Genomic DNA, 19,083 nt, shown 5'->3' with positions numbered 1-19,083 from the left:
TAGCTGAAGGTTCTTTTCAACTGCTTCAGTGCGCAACACATTTCAGCAAGAAAGTACACATTTCACACCCTTGGCAGAAAGTGGCCCTTAAATGTTTATTTCTCTATTCATGTGTTGTTGGGATGAAAATGTTTGCAAAAAAAATAATGACATGGGCAAAACCAAAAGGTTTTCGACACTAGGCTTGTTGACAAAATAACTGAAAAAGAAAAAAAACGAAAATGTTTGAGCATTGACTGTTGATACCATGGCCAAATACAGGTGTGTGTGTGTGTGTGTGTGTGTGTGTGTGTGTGTGTGTGTGTGTGTGTGTGTGTGTGTGTGGTGTGTGTGTGTGTGTGTGTGTGTGTGTGTGTGTGTGTGTGTGTGTGTGTGTGTGTGTGTGTGCGTGTGTGTGAATGAGTTCATGAGAGAGGGTGTTGAATGCCTGACTTATAATAAATCACACAAACAGTGCTGTACAATGGGCACCACACTGCATGGTAGTTCTGTTTAATGTGATCAAAAAGGAGAGATTCTGTTGCAATAACTGAATGCTACCATGTGGAGGTTTTTCTCCGACAGGCCACAGCCCTGACTCTGACCCCGATGCCTGCACTGCTCCGTGGGGTGCCAGCAACACCTTTTTGTCCTGAAACCCAGCATGATGTGCTCCTCTGTGGTTTTTGGTAGACCAATGTTTTTATCAAAAGCATACAATAAACAGCAATTCATTACAATGTGGTGTGTTTGCTTTGGTCTTCTGATCCTCATTCAAGGTACCTTTAGGCAAATGTGGGTACAATTAGACTAAGCAGTTTTATATATATGTTCTACGTAAAAACATTAATCTGCATAAAGTTTGAGATTTAGAATGTCAGATGGCAATTTAGGCTATGTATAATACTTTACTTTTGTTATGTATTTTTAAATTAATATTTTGTTTGAACATAAATTATTATATAATAGATATATAGATTCATTTATACTATCTGGTACCAGTCTTGCTAGTGAAATGAATCATGGATATATTGGGATTATAGCCGTTTTGACAAAGCAAAGCATTTACGATCGTTTGGGCTGCTGTAGTCATTTGTCCATTCCATTTTGGATTTTGACACAGGCCATCCAGCAGAGGGAGATGGGGACCGGGGCCACGACCCAACCTGAGCCATGGACCTATTACCAGAGCCCGTCTACGTATCATAGACATTCTCTGCTATTACCAGAGCCCGTCTACGAAGAGCCTGGGCACTCCCTATACGCCCCATTGTACCGATTTTGGTTGTAGTTCCATGAGACATCCACTGGGGGTGATCGCGGGCGAGTCCAGATTGAATGGGAGTCTATGGGGCTAAACGGCTAATTATGCCTCTTTCACCTGCTTGTCGTTGAAATATCGCAAATTTTATTGCAGATTCCGCAAGTTCAATATAGATTATGGTTCAAAAGTCAAATGAGTGAGTACTTATGTCCTTTCGATTTCTTACAGTTTGGGCCGTTGTTGGCCATACACGCTAGCATTCTGCTAATGAACGCTGATTGGTCAGGGACGGACTTGCGACTGATTACGACCAGAGAACCCTCTTGACGGCATCTGAAGCTGAAGAGCATTCAGAAACGTGTTAACTCAATTTTTGCGTACTGTATTTATATTTTCCTGCACGCCCTTTTATTTTTTTAGATAACCTCTCTCAATTTCTCTCTCGTTCTCATACCTCTAATAAGAACCTCATTGTGGAAAAGGATTGTTTTTGTATTTTGCGTTGGACAAGTAAACCCTTTAAAAACATCACGTCGTGGTCCGGTGGATTATTATCGTGGATAGTGGATGAGGTATGCGAAGAAGGGAAAACGGAGCGTCAAGCTGAAGCTTCACATTAGAAACATTGTTGGCCGTACATTAGTCAAAAAAGGTATGGTGAAAGTACATGGGCATAAATGGAATTTCTTCAATTTCTTGTGTTCAATGTTCAATGTGTTATATACATGGTAGGTACGGTTATGACCACCTTAAATAATACAGTCAATATCCCGCTCAATATCATTTAATCTGTCATTGTCTATTTTTCGAAAATAAAGATAGTTTAAAAAAGAAATGCCTCGTAAATGTGCAATGATAAACTGCACTTACAGTGGAAACGGATTGTCCGTCTTTTCGTTTCCCAAGGACAGAAAAAGGTAACGTTCTTGCTTGCTCCTGTATGAATGGTCCTAGGCTACCTGAGGCTTCACCTGGTAAGGAAAGTGGCGCTGGAGCCCGGGTAATATCGTGGCTTATTCAAGTTGCGCGCTAGGCTAATGACCTTGCACAGAGGGAAAACCATCTACACCACTTGTCATTGATTTCTATGCATTCACTGATCTTTACAGATGGGTTTGTTTTAAGCCATTGAATATAATTGCTCTGCCATGCAACACATTATAAGCTACACATGTTTGTTAAATGAGAAATATGGTCTGGGTCACATTGAAACAGTAACAGTTGTATAACAGTAATTATACAAACATACCAACATTGCAACAGGCAAGTTTATTCAAACATCACACTAACAAGAACACAATAAGAACAGTAACTAATAAAAAAAAAGAGAAATGATTTAACAACACTGAACATACTGAACAGAGGCAGGGGAAAAGGACAGAGGAAGAAGACTTGTCCGTTGTCACAGCATCAAGGTCCGACTGTAGAGATCAAGAAAGGAAGAGGCATGAGGAGAACAACAGAACACTGCTCTCTAGCAGATTGTTTACTGATGTAAACTAAATTGATGCAGTCTTAAAATTATGATTCTAATCCAGGTTTATATTTTAGGAGAAAGAAATGGCTCATAATCGTTGCGGGAAAAGGGAAGTGCTTTAGAAACTGCCGTAAAGCAGTACCTCTGACAGTATTACAGTGTGTGACGTCATCGCATGTTTTTAACGCCTTTTTAGAACAGATACGTGACCTTAAAAAATGCAATATTCAGCTGAGTTTATTATCTTAGCCCCACCCTTTGATAGAAACTTTCAAATTACTTGACAAAAAATTACATCGTGAGAAAAGTGGATTCTGAGGATAAACCCCGTTGGCTCCCATTCATTCTGGACTCGCCTACGAGCGCCCCGCGTGGTCAAAGATTATTACTGCAACCAGTCCAGAAAACCGGAACTAACCCGCGAGTGCCAGTTCTCCTCATATTAGACATTCTCTGCTATTACCCACCAACCCCTATGGTATAATTTATCAACCGGCCGCCAGGAGCAGTGCCTTCTTCCGCAATCCAGCACTGTTAATGCCGCTTTTCCACCGCACATGTAGCTCGACTCGACACGACACGACTCGACACGACTCGACACGGTAGCAGCGCGGGTGCTTTTCCACCGCAAATAGTACCTCCGGGACGTGGGCGGGGTCGTCTGCGCGAAAGGGCCGTGACGTATTTTTGTACGCCTGCCACAGCACCTGTGCATACATGGAGAGGGGCCTCAGGTCCATGGGAGAGAATACACCTTGATTTTGCAGAAGTCAAAAAGGAAATGTTTCTTGTGGTTATGGATGCATATGCTCGCTGGCCTGAAATAATACACAAGCAAACCATTACAGCCAGCAAAACTTTTGAAGCATAAAGAAACCTTTTTGCAGCATATGGTTTACCAAAAGAGGTGGTGTCAGATAATGGACCACAATTTACTTCAGGTGAATTTGAGACATTGCTTAAAATGAATGCTGTTAAGCACATTAAAACTCCAGCTTATCATCCAGCCTCAAACGGATTGGCTGAAAGACTGGTCCAAAACTTTAAAAGGTCTTTAGCCATTAACAGAGCAGTGGGTGGCATGACGTTGCAGCATTGTATCGCTAACTTGGCTACAGGAACATGCCACATACAACAACTAAGAAAAAAACAGCAGAGCTGTTTCTTAAAATAAAGTTCCGGACTAGACTTTCGATAGTGAAACCAGAAGTTTCTCCATCGTTCCACACATGTAGTTTTCCAAAACAGTCAGAGATAAAAAGGAAAGTTTGATCTTTCTCTATGGGTCAGGCTGTGCTTGTTAAAAACTACAGGGGAGGAGAGAAGTGGTTGGATGGTGTAATAACTGATGTTTTGGGTCCTGTAGCTTACTTGGTGTCTGTACATGGGATATGTGTAAAAAGACATGTAAATCAGATGCTGGATGCAAAGAAAAATAATGCCATTCCAGAAAAGACTATGAGTAACACTGAAGGAAACAGGGATTACCACATTGATCCTGGAGATGACATGAGTGACATTGACACTGTTCCTGCTGTCTGTGATCAGATGCATGAGAACCACCGAAGCTCAAGGGAGACTGAACGAGATCGCGAAAACAATTAAAGTCCAGGATGCACGGAGCGCCCTAAAAGGAATGTGCGCCCTCCTCAGCATTTGGAAAAGAAAGAGACTTTTAAAAGAAAAGTCATGTTATAGAAATGCATTATTATTTGTACACAGGGGAAGTTGTTTTAAATACCTGGTAGGCGTGTACATTTATTTGCTTTGGTATTTTTTGTACCAGGATAATTGTTGTTCAAAATAAGGGTACAAAAGAAAAAAAAGAAAATGTTAAGTTTAAAGCTACAGGGGAGGAGCCAAGGGCGTAACCATGGTTTAGACATTGGGGGGGGTCCAATTTTTTATTATTATTTGTTAAGTGCATTGCCTACAATTCTATATTTATATATGAAAATGTGGACATTTAGAACATAGTTTCGAGGACTACATTGACCATTTGAATTCACATCTAAAGGAATAGTGTAATAATGTAATGTCTGCCCCGCCCCTTTCAGCATGCCTGTCTCTCTCCCTGTCTCTCTGTGATGCCTGCATTGTGACCACACGTAATTTTATCAGAAAAAACAGCGACTCATGTTTTAATTAGGCTACTCTTTTTATTTGCTCCCAGATTTAGCTCGGTATCAAGCTACTAATTGTCTGGAGAAAAAAAAAAACGTGTACGCTCGGCTGCTGGTCCAGTTTTATCCGCTTTTTAAGTAACCTTAAATTGTCCGTTACCTCCTCTCCAACACGTTAAATAACGTTACTTACATTCAAATGACTCACCTGATCACCTGCATGTTCAGAGCATGTCCCTGTCTGGCACGCTTTCAGCATGCCTGTCTCTCTCCTTCTCTCTCTGTGCTGCCTGCATCGTAACCATGTCATTTTATCAAAAGAACAGCGACTGACCTTCATGAGCTATATTTTATATTCTGCTTTTACGAGGCTACTCGTTTTATTTACTTACTCAAAGCTCGGTATCAAGTTACTTACTGTCTGAAAAAAACTGCGTATGCTTGGCTGTTGGTCCAGTTTCTTCTGCTTTTTAGGTAACCTCAAATCCTCCATTACTCAACTTTACTTTCTTGGCTCTCACTGAAGAAAGAGTGTGGGGGTAACCATGACAACGCAGAAAGTCGCGAGGTGGTTTCAAACTAAATCGCACAAGTGTACAATTAGGAGGGGGGATTCACACACTTAACAAACGGAAATAAATTGAAAATAAATAAGACATAACAAGAGACCGATCCATTGACAGGGTTCATAAAAAGAGAACATATATTTTACATTTTATCCTGCTGTATATTGGGGGGGACAGGTTAGTATTTTCTCAACATTGGGGGGGGCACGACCCCCCCAAAGAATGCGTGGTTACGCCCTTGGGAGGAGCTGTGGTGTTGAATGGAAAACATGTTATATCCTGTTATGCCTGTAGGGGGCGCGGTAGAATCTAACTAGCTGTGTAACCATGGCCGTGTTCCAATACCCGTACTTCCATGAGTATACTTAAAGGAAGTACACTATCTGCACTATCCGTACTCACTTGAGTACGCTAATTTTTTAGATGTGAGTGCTGTTCCAAATCGAGTACTCTGTGGTGCACTTACCGGAAATGACGATCACGACTGCCGCCGTGGCTCCTCCCCCGCAATAAACATCCCGCTTTGAACGGTGAACTCTTTACGCCTAGCAGCTATAAAAACTACAAAATGACTCTATTAATGCAGGCTATGTGCATTAATTTGGGGTGATCGGGCCTTCTCAGTTGCTGCCCCCACCCTTTGGAATTCACTCCCCTCCACATCAAAGTCTCTCCAACCCTCTCTTCTTTCAAATCTGCCCTCAAAACATACCTTTTCACACTAGCCTTCCCCACCTAACTCCCACCTTATTCTTCATGTTTAACCTCTGTTTTTCTTTTATTCCTAGTCTGTCTTACATAGTTTTGATAGGCCAATATGTAAAGCGTCTTAGAGTACCATATTAAGCGCTATATAAATTTCATTTATTATTATTATTATTATTATTATTATGTGGAAAATGCGCCGACTTTGGCTCAGCCTGGCTCCGCCTCTTCCGCTACGTAGCTAAGATGGCTGCCGTTGAGTACGGGGAGTGTCCTTCGATCCACACTTCACGATTAGCCCGTTTTGAGTACGGCATCCGGGTCCTTGAAGTATACTTATTTTCGCCGGATCTGAATTGGAACGTACTGTGTACTCAAATTTTGGCTAGTAAGTGCGGACAGTACGGGTATTGGAACACGGCACATATGTGGCCAGAAGAAGCCACTCTGTAAGAGGAACAGACATGTTCATGTTGCTGTATGCCTGCTATTAAAGTAGCCACGTTTCTATGCATATTCCTCTCTGTCGTTTTTCATCATAAGTATCCACACAGTCTGTAGAGACTAATGTTGTTTTTGGCGTCCTGTTTTAATTTTAGTTTTAGTCTAGTCTTTACGTCAAGCTGTCATTTTAGTTTTTATTAGTTTTAGTCACGTTCATACTCTTTTCAGTCTAGTCAAGTTTCAGTCGACTAAAAGTCTGAACATTTTAGTCTTATTTTAGTCAGAATTATCCATGACTATTTTAGTCTAGTTTTAGTTAAAGCAAATTGTATTAGTCACTTTTTTGTAATGCAATTCTATTTAACTCAGTCAATATAGGCTACCTACCTAGTAGTATTGACAAAACCAACATTTTATTTTATTTTTTTCACAATTCAAACAAGGTAATCCTATCATTATATTATTGTTACCTTATAGACTCAAGAATACACCCATTCCAGAAACGGAAGACACTCTGATTTGAATTTAGGCCTACAACGTATTTATTTTACCAACGAACCGTCCACATTAGAACGGAAAATTCCAACAATGAAAAGGATACTTTTCAAAAAGATCGCTGAGGTGGATAAATATGAAAACGCTGGGTTCACGTTGTAGTGTGGTCAGGATAGACGGAGGCTTTCAGATACGATGGCGTTTGGTTGCCATGACACTGCCATGATACTGCCACAAGCTTGCGCTCATCTAAAAAAAAAAATGGCAGGTGAAATGGAAATTATGATTTCTCTGTGCAATGTACTATGTATCTTCAGTTACAAGTTGTACGTTTTTATATTTACCCGGATTAGTGTGGACAGGGCCTTAAGTTTTCATTAACGCTACCACCACCGCTGCGTCTTGTGAATCTAAATACTGCCGCGACGAGCTGGGATTCAGGAAGTAACGTAACCTGATACAGCCCCAGAAATAAATAAAAAAAGCAATTTTTCTGTTTTGTAAAACACATTTAGTCTCGTTTTTATTCTTCAACAATATTGCATTATGAATTTAATTATAGTTATTGTCACATGACCAGCATTTACGTTGCGTCTCGTCTCGTTTTCCTCACATGATAAAGGGTCGTTGACGACGATATTTCGTCATAATTTTCGTTGACAAAAGTAACACTAGTAGAGACACAACAACCCTCAACGTGACAGTGGTGGCTTTTTGGTCAGGCATGTCAAAGAGATTAATGAACTTGGTGAAATAGTCCTTGATGACTAAAGCATTTCGGCTGGTTTAGAAAATCGTAGAAACTGTACTGAGACTCTAACTGTCATTAGGGTCTTTACAAATACAACTTGACTTCAAAAAGTTGGTGCTTTCAATAAATATTTGTTTTCTTCACTCAATGGTGACAACCATTTTTTATTTGGGTTGTGACTCGCATACAATGATTTTCCACAAAATACAATCATTTTATGCAATTTAACTTCTATGTGTGCCTGCAGGCATGAACACGCACAGGCACGCACACGCACACACGCACACACACACACACACACACACACACACACACACACACACTGACACGTTGTCAGTACGCAAGGCAAGGCAAGGCAATCACTCAACGGCATAGTTTCCAAAAGATACCTTGACCAAGTACAGAGTAGCTAAGGTAATCAGAACATTTTCAAATTCAAGACCAATTTGTGCTTCATACAACCACTGTTAAGCTTTTGTTATTTGAAGCCTTTCTTGTCCTCTCTTTCATTTACCTGAAAGACAACACTGCTCCATTGTGGTCTCACACTAAGACAACCTAGTCTGTTGGCAGAATTACGCATCTCCTTTCAAACCGGTATTGAGACAAGTATGCCGCTTTTCCACTGCATGGTACCAGCTCGACACGACTCGACTCGACTCAGCTCGCCTTTTTTGCGTTTCCACCGCGATCTAGTACCTCAAGTGGCTGCTTTTTCTAGTACCGCCTCGCTCTAGGTTCCAAGCGGCTGAGCCGATGCTAAAAGGTGACGTCGGCAGACGGCCGGCCACTGATTGGCCAGAGAGTGTGACGAAGTCACGAGAGCGACATGGCAATCATGCTGGTAACAGCCATAGCAGCGCCGCAGCCAACATATTCCACTTCTTCAACATGCCAGCTAATAATACGAACACGAATACCATCGCATCGATGTTCTCCATTGTTGTTATGTGGGTTCTGTCCATGTGTGGGTTACGTAGGTGTTGTTTGCGTCGCGTACAAAAATACATCACGGCCCTTTCGCGCAGACGACCCCGCCCACGTCCCGGAGGTACTATTTGCGGTGGAAAAGGACCCGCGCTGCTACCGTGTCGAGTCGTGTCGAGTCGTGTCGTGTCGAGTCGAGCTACATGTGCGGTGGAAAAGCGGCAGTAGAGACTAGACGTATGGAATCCATACATGAAACAAAAGTGTGTTTGTGTGTGTGTGTGTGTGTGTGTGTGTGTGCGTGTGTGTGCGTGTGGTGTGTGTGTGTGTGGGTGTGGTGTGTGTGTGTGTATGTAATTTGTGTCTTGGCCAATTTACTCTGACATTTGGGACGGGTAAATGGACATAAGAAGGCCCCATACATTTTTTTCAGAAGGAATGCCAGAAGATTCTGAGGCCATTAAAGATACATAAACCTCAGCTTACCACATATTTTAAATAGCGCCTGTTCCTTGGAAATACGTAACATTCCACCTCTTGGGGACGTAAGTGTTGTGTGTGTGTGAGTAAAGAAGTGTGAAAGACTGTGTGTGTGTGCGTGTATTTGTGTATGTTTGTGTCTGTGTTGATGCAGAAAGTTTAGCATTTTTGGAAGCGCATGTCAGCGCTTGTGTGTGTGTCCAAATTTCAAACATTTGCCCACAGGGCTGGGGGTTGGGCAGGTGTTTTCGTGGCATAAAAGGAGCGATGTCCAACCACTTGACACCGGTTCTCTTCTCCTCTCAGAGCAGACAGACCCTCACACAGCAGCCATGACTTCCTCCTTCTCTCGTTCCTACGGTGGATCCGGCGGCAGCCGCCTGGGCTCCATGCAGGCCGGAAGCGTGTACGGTGGCGCCGGAGGCAGCGGGGTCCGCATCTCCAGCACCAACGCCTCCAGGTCCTTCGGGGCCGCCGGGGCCAGCTCTGGCTTTGCATCTGGTGGATCAGGCTTCCAGCTGTCGGACGCCCTGGACATCAACGAATCTAAGAAGGCCACCATGCAGAACCTGAACGACCGCCTGGGCAGCTACCTGGAGAAAGTGCGCACCCTGGAGAGGGCCAACGCCGATCTGGAGGCGAATATCCACCAGTTCTTGTTGAACAAGACCTCGGTGGAGACTCATGACTGCACCGCCCACAAGGCCACCATCAGGCTCCTTCAGGAGCAGGTGAGACCACTTCAAGCCTGACATCACGAGTACATACAGTTGTAATACCGTGTGAGCTTTTTTTAACTACATTGTATTAAGATGAAAGCAATAAGGTCGTCATTAGATGAAGTTAATTCAAATGATGGGCAATCCCATGTCTGTGTCTCAATTAATGTGTGATGTTTGATGATGTCTTGTCAAACAAAGACCTAATCTATGACAGAAAGACCAGGTGAGACATTTGAGGCTGTTTTCTTCGAGGAAGCAGGCCAAGCACAGCTCTGTATTCTGCATGTGTGTATAGCCACGCCCTAAAGTATTCCCTGGGGCAAACTGAACTAGTTTGACAGAACAGAAAACAGTGCAAACTTGAACTTACTTTATATAAATATTAAGGAAATAATTTGAGCAATTAAAAAGTGGATAAGATAATTCAATATTGAACGAATAAATGTTGTTCCTCATTACAGATAATTGATGCAACCCGCTCAAGAGGAGCAGTCATTCTGGCTATTGACAATGCTACGCTTGCCGCAGAAGACTTCAGGGTTAAGTCAGTACATCAGCAGAAGCAACACTGAATGTTATACATATATGTAGCATTAAATTATTATTAATATAACTTTTTTTGATATAATAATATAATTTGAGTAATATTTCAAAAAAGTTTGTACAAAACTGTTGTACTTTGGTTTTGATTGCAGGTATGACAATGAGCTCAACATGCGTCAAAGTGTGGAGGCAGACATTGCCGGACTCAAGAGGCTCTATGACGAGCTGACCATGAGCAGAGCTGACCTAGAGATGCAGGTTGAAGGGCTGAGGGAGGAGCTTATTCAAATCAAGAGAAACCACGAAGAGGTAAGGGCTGTGAACATGTATTTCAGAGAGGACTATGTGGCCATGCAGACAATGGTCAAAAATTAAGTAATCATGACCAAAATCACATCATTTCATCACTTCATGTTTCACGACGATGACCACTCCCTTGAAAAATATAAAATAGCACCTGTCGGCACAATCACATCGAGGTGTTTTACGACAGAATGATTGCTTCCACCAGGACCACTAACATGGCTAGGAATGGCATTCAATCATTGGATGAGACTTTTGACCCAAGCTGCCCTTTCTTTCTACAGGACCTTCTACTTGCACGTTCCAGTATTGGAGGTCAGGTGAACGTGGAAGTGGACGCCGCACCACAGGAGGATATGTCTGTCACCCTGGCAACAATGAGGGAGCACTATGAGGCCGTTGCCAACAAGAACCGCAAGGCACTGGAAGTCTGGTTCCAAGCCAAGGTAGACCTACCTTCCCTTACCTAATACTGAATCCAATATGAAATGGATATGATTTTGTGTTTATTCTTTGTGGTTTTCTTTTTCAGTCAGAGGAGCTGAACAAAGAAGTTTCTGTCAGCACTGAAACACTCCAAAGCTCTCGTTCTGAGATCACCGAGGTCAAACGCACCCTACAGAGCCTGGAGATTGAGCTCCAGTCCCAATTAAGCATGGTGGGTTCCCAAGTTCCATTTTTATGTTGATTCAGTCTCAATTCACCCTGATTCCTCCTTGAATAGTGAAGCCATTGGAATTTTTCATCAATACACTTTCTCCTTGGTTGTGTTCTACAGAAAGCATCTCTTGAAGGCACCTTGGGAGATACACAGGGCAGGTATGGCAACATGCTGGCAGGCTACCAGAGACAGGTGACGGCTCTGGAGGAACAGCTGGGAGACCTGAGGGCCGGCCTGGCTAACCAGAGAGAACAGTACCAGATGCTGCTGGACATCAAGACCAGGCTTGAGCTGGAGATCGCTGAGTACAGGAGGCTGATGGACGGAGAGCTGTCTGATTCTACTTCTTCTACTACTACTAGAACTTATACTACTACTACTATTGTTCAATAAATCTTACACTTACTTGTGCCTAAACTATGTACCGTTCACAGAAATCTGAAAAATAAAACTTTTCTGAGGAACTGACATGAGACTTAATTTCTTTGGTCATTTGCGTTTCATTGAGTTTTCATTTACAGAACATAAACAAAGGTGGATTTCGAGTTAAGCGTCCGACCGTAGTAATTTCACGGATTCCTGTGAGACCATGTTGCAACCGTACGTTGCCATTCTTTATCATGGTTACTTATGTCTTTCTAAAGCCATTTCCTAGTGATAGCATTTTTGCATGCCACCAACAAAACCTGAAACAGGTATTTATCACACAATTTATCACTAAAAAGCTCTTCCAAATCTCCCAGGCACAATATTTTGAAATTTAAATAGATTTTCCTCTTAAAGACTGTCACCAATACGCCCTGGACACTTCTCCAAAATGGAGCCACAGAGGCACAATTCCAGAAAATGTGAAAGTTATTGGCCAATGCATGTCCACAGGACCTCCACCATGTGGTCTAATTAGAATATTTTCTCTTTTACACCGGAGTAACATGGGTGAGCTTGTTGTTACAGATTGCTGTCTACAGATCCTTTCCCATTCTTCCAGTGTAATTGTGAAACCTCCCTCTGCTTCCCACCTTATTTAAATATGCAAATGATGGTATTTTTTAGTTTCTTGGCAGCAAGTCAGTTTTGTTCCCGATGGGTGTTGTCCTCTGCCAGGGCTGTGCTTTGTCACCAATCCTGTTTGTGATATTCACAGACCGGATATCGAGGCGTAGTCGTGGTGGGGAAGGGTTGCAGTTTGTTTGTCTGAGGATCTCATTACTGCTTTTTGCAGACGATGTGGTCTTGATGGCATCATCGGCCTGTGACCTTCAGCACTCACTGGATCAGCTCGCAGACGGGTGTGAAGCGGCTGGGATGAGGATCAGCACTGCTAAATCTGAGGTCATGACTCTCAGCAGGAAACCAGTAGATTGCATACTCCGGGTAGTATATTAGTCCTTAGCCCAAGGAGTACAAGTACCTCGGGGTCTTGTTCGCGACTGAGGGTACAATGGAGCGTGAGATTGGCAGGAGAATTGGAGCAGCGGGGGCGGTATTGCGTTCGCTTTACCGCACCATTGTGACGAAAAGAGAGCTGAGCGGCAAGGCAAAGATCTCAATCTACCGGTCAATCTTCGTTCCTACCCTCACCTATGGTCATGAAGGATGGGTTATGACCGAAAGGACGAGATTACGGGTATAAGCGGCTGAGATGAGTTTTCTCAGGAGGGTGGCTGGCGTCTCACTTAGGATTAGGGTGAGAAGCTCAGCCATCTGGATTGCAGCCGCTGCAACTCTGCTTAGAAAGGAGTCAGTTGAGATGGTTCGGGCATCTAGTAAGGATGTCCACTGGGTGCCTCCCTTTGGAGATGCTGGAACTGGGGACTCATGACGGCACCGCCCGCAAGGCCACCATCAGGCTCCTTCAGGAGCAGGTGAGACCACTGCATGCCTGACATCATGAGTACATACAGTTTGTGGTATGGCAACATGCTGGCAGGATACCAGAGACAGGTGACGGCTCTAGAGGAACAGCTCGGAGACCTGAGGGCAAGCCTGTCTAACCAGAGAGAACAGTACCAGATGCTGCTGGACATCAAGACCAGGCTGGAGTTGGAGATCGCTAAGTACAGGAGGCTGATGGATGGAGAGCTGTATGATGCTACTGCTACTGCTATTATAACTACTACTACAACCATATTAAAATAAATCGTACACTCACTTGTGCCTGTTCCGTTCACAGAAATCCGAAAAAATAAAACTTCTGCTGAGGAACTGACATGAGCCTTTATATGAGATATCTTGTGTGTTCCTACGATGATATTTTCTGCTTGGCCGAAGATTATTCTCCTATCTCGACCCGAGAACTTATCTATGGCCACCTACATTGAGGAGAACCCTGCCGGCAGGCCATATCCGACACCTCTACATCCTCTCCACCGATGCCCTGGGCCCTATCGCCTCTAACATCAGGCCTTCTGTCAGAAATCTCGGGTGATTTTTGACAGTGCCTTCAAGTTGGAGCAGCAGATCAGTGCAGTAGTAAGGAAAAGCTTTTTCCTGGCCTCCACATCCATGCAGCCCAGTCTCTAAATATTTTTAAGTCCCATTTAAGGACCCACCTCTTTTCACTTGCATTTCATGAGTGTCTCCTTTTTTTTAAGTGCCAGTGAATAGTGTCCCCTTGTTACCTTTTAAATTTTCTCTCTGTAAATGCGCTATAGACAGAGAGAGCAGCAGCAGCAGCAGCAGAGAGAGGTCATGTTTCCCGAAGCTCCGCTAGGCATTGGAAAAAACTACTTAATTCATCGTTCAGATCTACTTTATCTTATTTTATTTCATGATCATAATACCTAACAGTATATAGTTTGTTTTCGTCGTCCTCCATCGCTCGATTCAACAATACATTTTGGCACTTTTTACTCCCGGATCAGACCGCAGAAAAAGCCTTGGACTTTCCTATCGCCAACATGCCTCTGTACTCGGATATCTCAGGCACGGAGACTGGGAAATGCACAGACTGCACCAAACTGCAACAGACGGTGGCTTTAATTGAAACGAGACTAGCAGCATTAGAAAAATGCAAAGGACCCCTACAGGATACAGTGCCGATGGGTGAGTTTGCTGAGCTCACTCAGATACAGCAAGATGATCAAAGCTACACTGTATCCTTCCCGAAGCTGGACAAGAGAGAGACAGTTCCAGCTGCGTTTCACTGGCACAGAGTCGCGCTAAGCCAAAACAACATACCAAAGTGAATCAACAAGATCACTCAACGCCAAATGCTAAACTACCCAAAGCTAAAGTTATCAGCCGGATTAGCCCGTCACTGAAATTAACCCTGCCACTGAAGAACCGGTTCCTGCCACTTCAAGAGTCCACGAACGAGCCTGCCACCCATGCACCCCTGAGCCCCGAGATACGTCCGGACGGACAGTGCGGACAGAGACGGAACATGAACCAGTCGCCATGGAGGCGAGCTGCGCATGCCTCGGCCACCTGTGCACCCCTGACCCCTGAAATGTGTCCGGACAGACGGTACGGACAGACATGGAACAACCAGTCGCCACGGAGGCGGGCTGCGCATGTGTCTGCCACCGTCCAACAAGGGCCCATCTCAGAGGAAGCAGATGAACCAGACACTCTGATTATAGGAGACTCAACCATCAAGGATATAACCGGTAAGAAGATCAAAACATGCAACTTCCCATATGGAATGGTTAGTGATATCAACCATAAACTAGCCAAAATCATATTGGAAAACCCCAAAATCTCACAGATTATTGTGCATGCAGGATTTAATGATATTCAAAGAGAACAGTCAGAACTTCTGAAGAGGGATTACACTGATCTATTGGATACACTGGACAAAATACACATCAACTCATTCATCAGTGGACCCATACCAGCAGTTGACAGGGGAATAAACAGATTCAGTCGTCTACTTGCACTGAATAAATGGCTTTCCAGAGTCTTCAATGAAAGAGGAAGGGGCTTTATTGACAATTTCAACTTATTCCGGGGGCGCAAATATCTTTTCAGAGCAGATGGCCTACACCCAAACAGGTTAGGCTCAAAACTGTTGAGGGACAATCTTCTCTTCTCGCTTTACGCACAGGCCAGAATCTTGCCATGGTTTGACGCACAGGCCACAATCAGAGCACAGGTTGAGAAGAAGCGAGACTACAGCCTCCCCCACACATCTACTCTGCCACTATCTGACACACAGATAGCAGACAGCCCACAGACCTTGAAGAGAGACAACAGCCCGCCCGACGCCATCAACACTGTGCCTTCCCCAATCGCTGATGCTGGCTTGACGAGGAACGGCCACCCCCCTCCTCTGCATTACAGACCAAAGACCTTGAAGAGAGACAACAGCCTGCCCGACACCATGGACACCGTGCCCTCCCCCATCGCTGATGCTGGCTTGGCGAGGAACGGCCACCCCCCTCCTCATCTCTCCCATAGCCACAACAACTCCAGCTCCACTGTCTTCTCCCTTTGCGATTTTCCAGCTGAATTTAAGAAACAGGAATATGTAGGCATCAAACTTGCATCTGTGTCAATGATAGCATCGCCAGGTCATTCCCACAGGCTGATAACACCAAAGCGGAGGGCGCCCCAGCCCCCCCCCCTGTACTGATAGTAGTCCTGAGTATTACTGAGACAAAAAAGGGTTCAGCCGTAGACAAAGTATAAAGGACGTTTCGCATAATCTGCTGAACCCAAGGTTGCCTATGTCAAAACATGGCAACTTTTGCATTCCTGCTGTAACCACTAAGAGAGTAAACAAAGGGAAACTTAGACACACTGCTAACCTCACAAATCTCATACATATTTCCTCCAAACCAAAAACAACCTTAAAGCCTATCAACAACACCATCAGGATGGGTCTACTTAATGTTAGGTCTCTTAATAACAAATCATTTTTAGTTAATGATTTTATTACCACCTCTAAACTGGATTTTATGTTTTTAACTGAAACATGGCTGGAACAAAATAACAGTGCAACCGTTCTGATAGAGACAGCTCCTCCCAACTATAACTTTTTTGATGCATGTAGATCTGGAAAAAGAGGTGGAGGGGTTGCTGTTATATTTAAAAATGATTTTCAGGGGAAACAGATGTTATTTGGTGATTTTCCATCATTCGAATACCTTTGTGCTGTATTGAAATGCTCCCCCAGAGTTCTCCTATTAATTATTTACAGGCCACCCACATACTCTGCAAATTTTTTCGATGAATTCACAGAATTATTGTCTAGCATCTCCACAGACTTTGACTGTCTAGTTATAACTGGTGACTTCAATTTTCATACTGATGATTGGAATGACAAGTGTGCAAAAAAAACTTTTACCATTTTGGACACATTTGAACTGTCCCAACATGTGAAAGAGACTACTCATTGTAAGGGCCACACTCTAGACCTGGTTATCACAAAGGGCCTCAATGTTTCTGATCTCTCTGTGACTGATCCTTCCTTGTCTGACCACTTTTGTGTTTTCTTTAATATATATTTTATTCCCAACATACAGACAAAATCAAATACTGTCAAAAAAACGGTATTTCAATGAAGAATCGAATGTACTTTTTAGAAAGGCCATCTCCTTACTACCACCTCTCAACCCATGTTCTGCTGATGATCTTGTAGAAAACTTTAATTTGAAAATTTTGAAAGTCATGGATGTCATTGCACCTTATAAGGTTAAAACGATTTCTGGAAAGCAAAAGGCACCCTGGAGAAAAGCTGCTTCTGTAACAGCACAGAAAAAAGAATGCAGGAAGGTTGAACGCATCTGGCGTAAAACAAAACTTCATATTCACCATGATATCTACAAAGAGAGCCTCCGTGCCTACAATTCAGACTTAAAAAGTGCTAGAGAAACATTTTTCTCCAATATCATTAAATCCAATAATAATAATGCAAAAACCCTATTTGCAACTGTTGACAGACTGACCAACCCCCCAACAAATATTCCACCTGATCTCCATTCCACGCAGAAATGCAATGAGTTTGCAGCTTTTTATACTGATAAAATTGAAAGCATCAGACGCGCCATCAATATCTCCACTTCAAACAAAAATGTTTGCCACCCTGTTCAGGCAAAAGTAACGTGGCAGGGATGGCATGCTTTAATGTTATTGACTCTAAAACTCTTGTGGAAACTGTTACACAACTAAAGCCATCCACCTGTTGCCTTGATTCTTTACCTACCAACCTCTTTAAGAATGTTTTTGACTGCCTAGTAATAGACATATTGCAGATAGTTAACAACTCTCTCCAGTCAGGCAACTTCCCAAAAGCCCTGAAAACTGCAGTTATTAAACCCCTTTTAAAAAAGCGGAGCCTAGATACCTCTATTATTAACAACTACAGACCAATATCAAATCTGCCCTTCATAAGTAAAATCATTGAGAAAGTTGTCCTCCAGCAACTTAATCACTTCCTGGCATCAACTGGTTGTTATGACACCTTCCAATCAGGATTTCGACCCCTGCACAGCACTGAGACCGCCCTCATTAAAGTTGTAAACGACATCCGTCTTAACACAGACTCTGGCAAAACCTCAATACTAATGCTACTAGACCTCAGTGCTGCATTCGATACTGTAGACCAGGGGTACTCAAGTAGAAATGATGAGGGGCCACACATTTTTTTGTGACTCAAGGGGCCGGTCGGTATACGTGTGACTGAGGCCGATATATGCTCTGTTTTAGACGTAACGCGTAAGCACGTAAGATACATAACCCCCCCTTGCGTGGTAAAATATCCCCCTTACGTGCTTAAGTGCGTCGGCCAAAATTCCTGACTATGCGACTAAAACACTACGGCCCTACGCAGCTCGCAAAGACTGTGATTGGCCAGCTAACCACATCCTTTCAGGAGTCTCACATTTCCGGTTTTACAGCATAATAGCGCCATTTTTAAAAGGCTGTGACAGAAGCGAATGAAGAATTTTGAAGAAGGAGAAGAAGAAAACACAAGAACGAATTATGATAATTATAAATATAAACAAGCCAGCGATTTCCACTTCCACGCCCACAGATTCGTTCGTTGTTCGTTACTGTTCTGGCGGAGAATCCCCTTGCAACACGCGCAATCCTTAAGGAACCTTAAAGGAACTGTAAATCAAAACTTGTCTAAAACAAGTCCCTTGTGTAAATTACGTGCTTACGTCTCTGTGTCTAAAACAACCCTAAATCGGCCTTGACTGCTGCTGAGATGGACTGTCTGCCTCGAGTTTGGGAGGGCTGGAGCGGTCTGTGGGCTGGAGTGCTATCTGTTTATCGTTGCAACCCCCAGCCTCGTATTGAGATCGCGGCGCGCGGTTTCAAAATATAATAATAATAGACACCCCGCGGGCCACAAAAAGCCCGCGGGCCGCTACTTGAGTATGACTGCTGTAGACCATACAATACTTTTGGACAGGTTAGAAAACTGGGTGGGGCTTTCAGGCACAGTCTTAAATTGGTTCAGATCCTACCTACAAAATAGGAACTACTTTGTTTCCATCGGCGACTTTGTATCAGAATCAACCAACTTGATGTGTGGAGTCCCACAAGGTTCGATCTTAGGACCCTCTTTATTCAACATCTACATGCTCCCACACTAGGGCAAATCATGCATAATAACAATATTGACCATCATTGCTATGCTGATGACACGCAAATCTATGTATCGCTATCACCAAATGACTATCGGCCCATAG

The 19,083-nt window shown here is 43.4% G+C and overlaps 1 protein-coding gene across 1 annotated transcript in view; it reads left to right on the top strand.

Annotated features, from left to right (window-relative positions):
• LOC130401984 (keratin, type I cytoskeletal 50 kDa-like) overlaps positions 1–11,855 on the top strand; it is a 12,352-nt gene extending 497 nt beyond the window's left edge. The window contains exons 2-7 of the mRNA XM_056606045.1: positions 9,437–9,942; positions 10,395–10,477; positions 10,629–10,785; positions 11,064–11,225; positions 11,312–11,437; positions 11,558–11,855. Coding sequence (XP_056462020.1) covers positions 9,437–9,942; positions 10,395–10,477; positions 10,629–10,785; positions 11,064–11,225; positions 11,312–11,437; positions 11,558–11,833 — 1,310 coding nt within the window. The 3' untranslated portion in view covers positions 11,834–11,855. The remainder of the gene's footprint in view (positions 1–9,436; positions 9,943–10,394; positions 10,478–10,628; positions 10,786–11,063; positions 11,226–11,311; positions 11,438–11,557) is intronic.
• The last annotated feature ends 7,228 nt before the right edge of the window (positions 11,856–19,083 follow it).

This window comes from Gadus chalcogrammus, chromosome 2, assembly GCF_026213295.1.
Source record: "Gadus chalcogrammus isolate NIFS_2021 chromosome 2, NIFS_Gcha_1.0, whole genome shotgun sequence".
NCBI lineage: Eukaryota > Metazoa > Chordata > Actinopteri > Gadiformes > Gadidae > Gadus > Gadus chalcogrammus.
The sequence above is the reverse complement of the archived record's forward strand: the minus strand, read 5'-3'. Positions and strand labels throughout refer to the sequence as shown.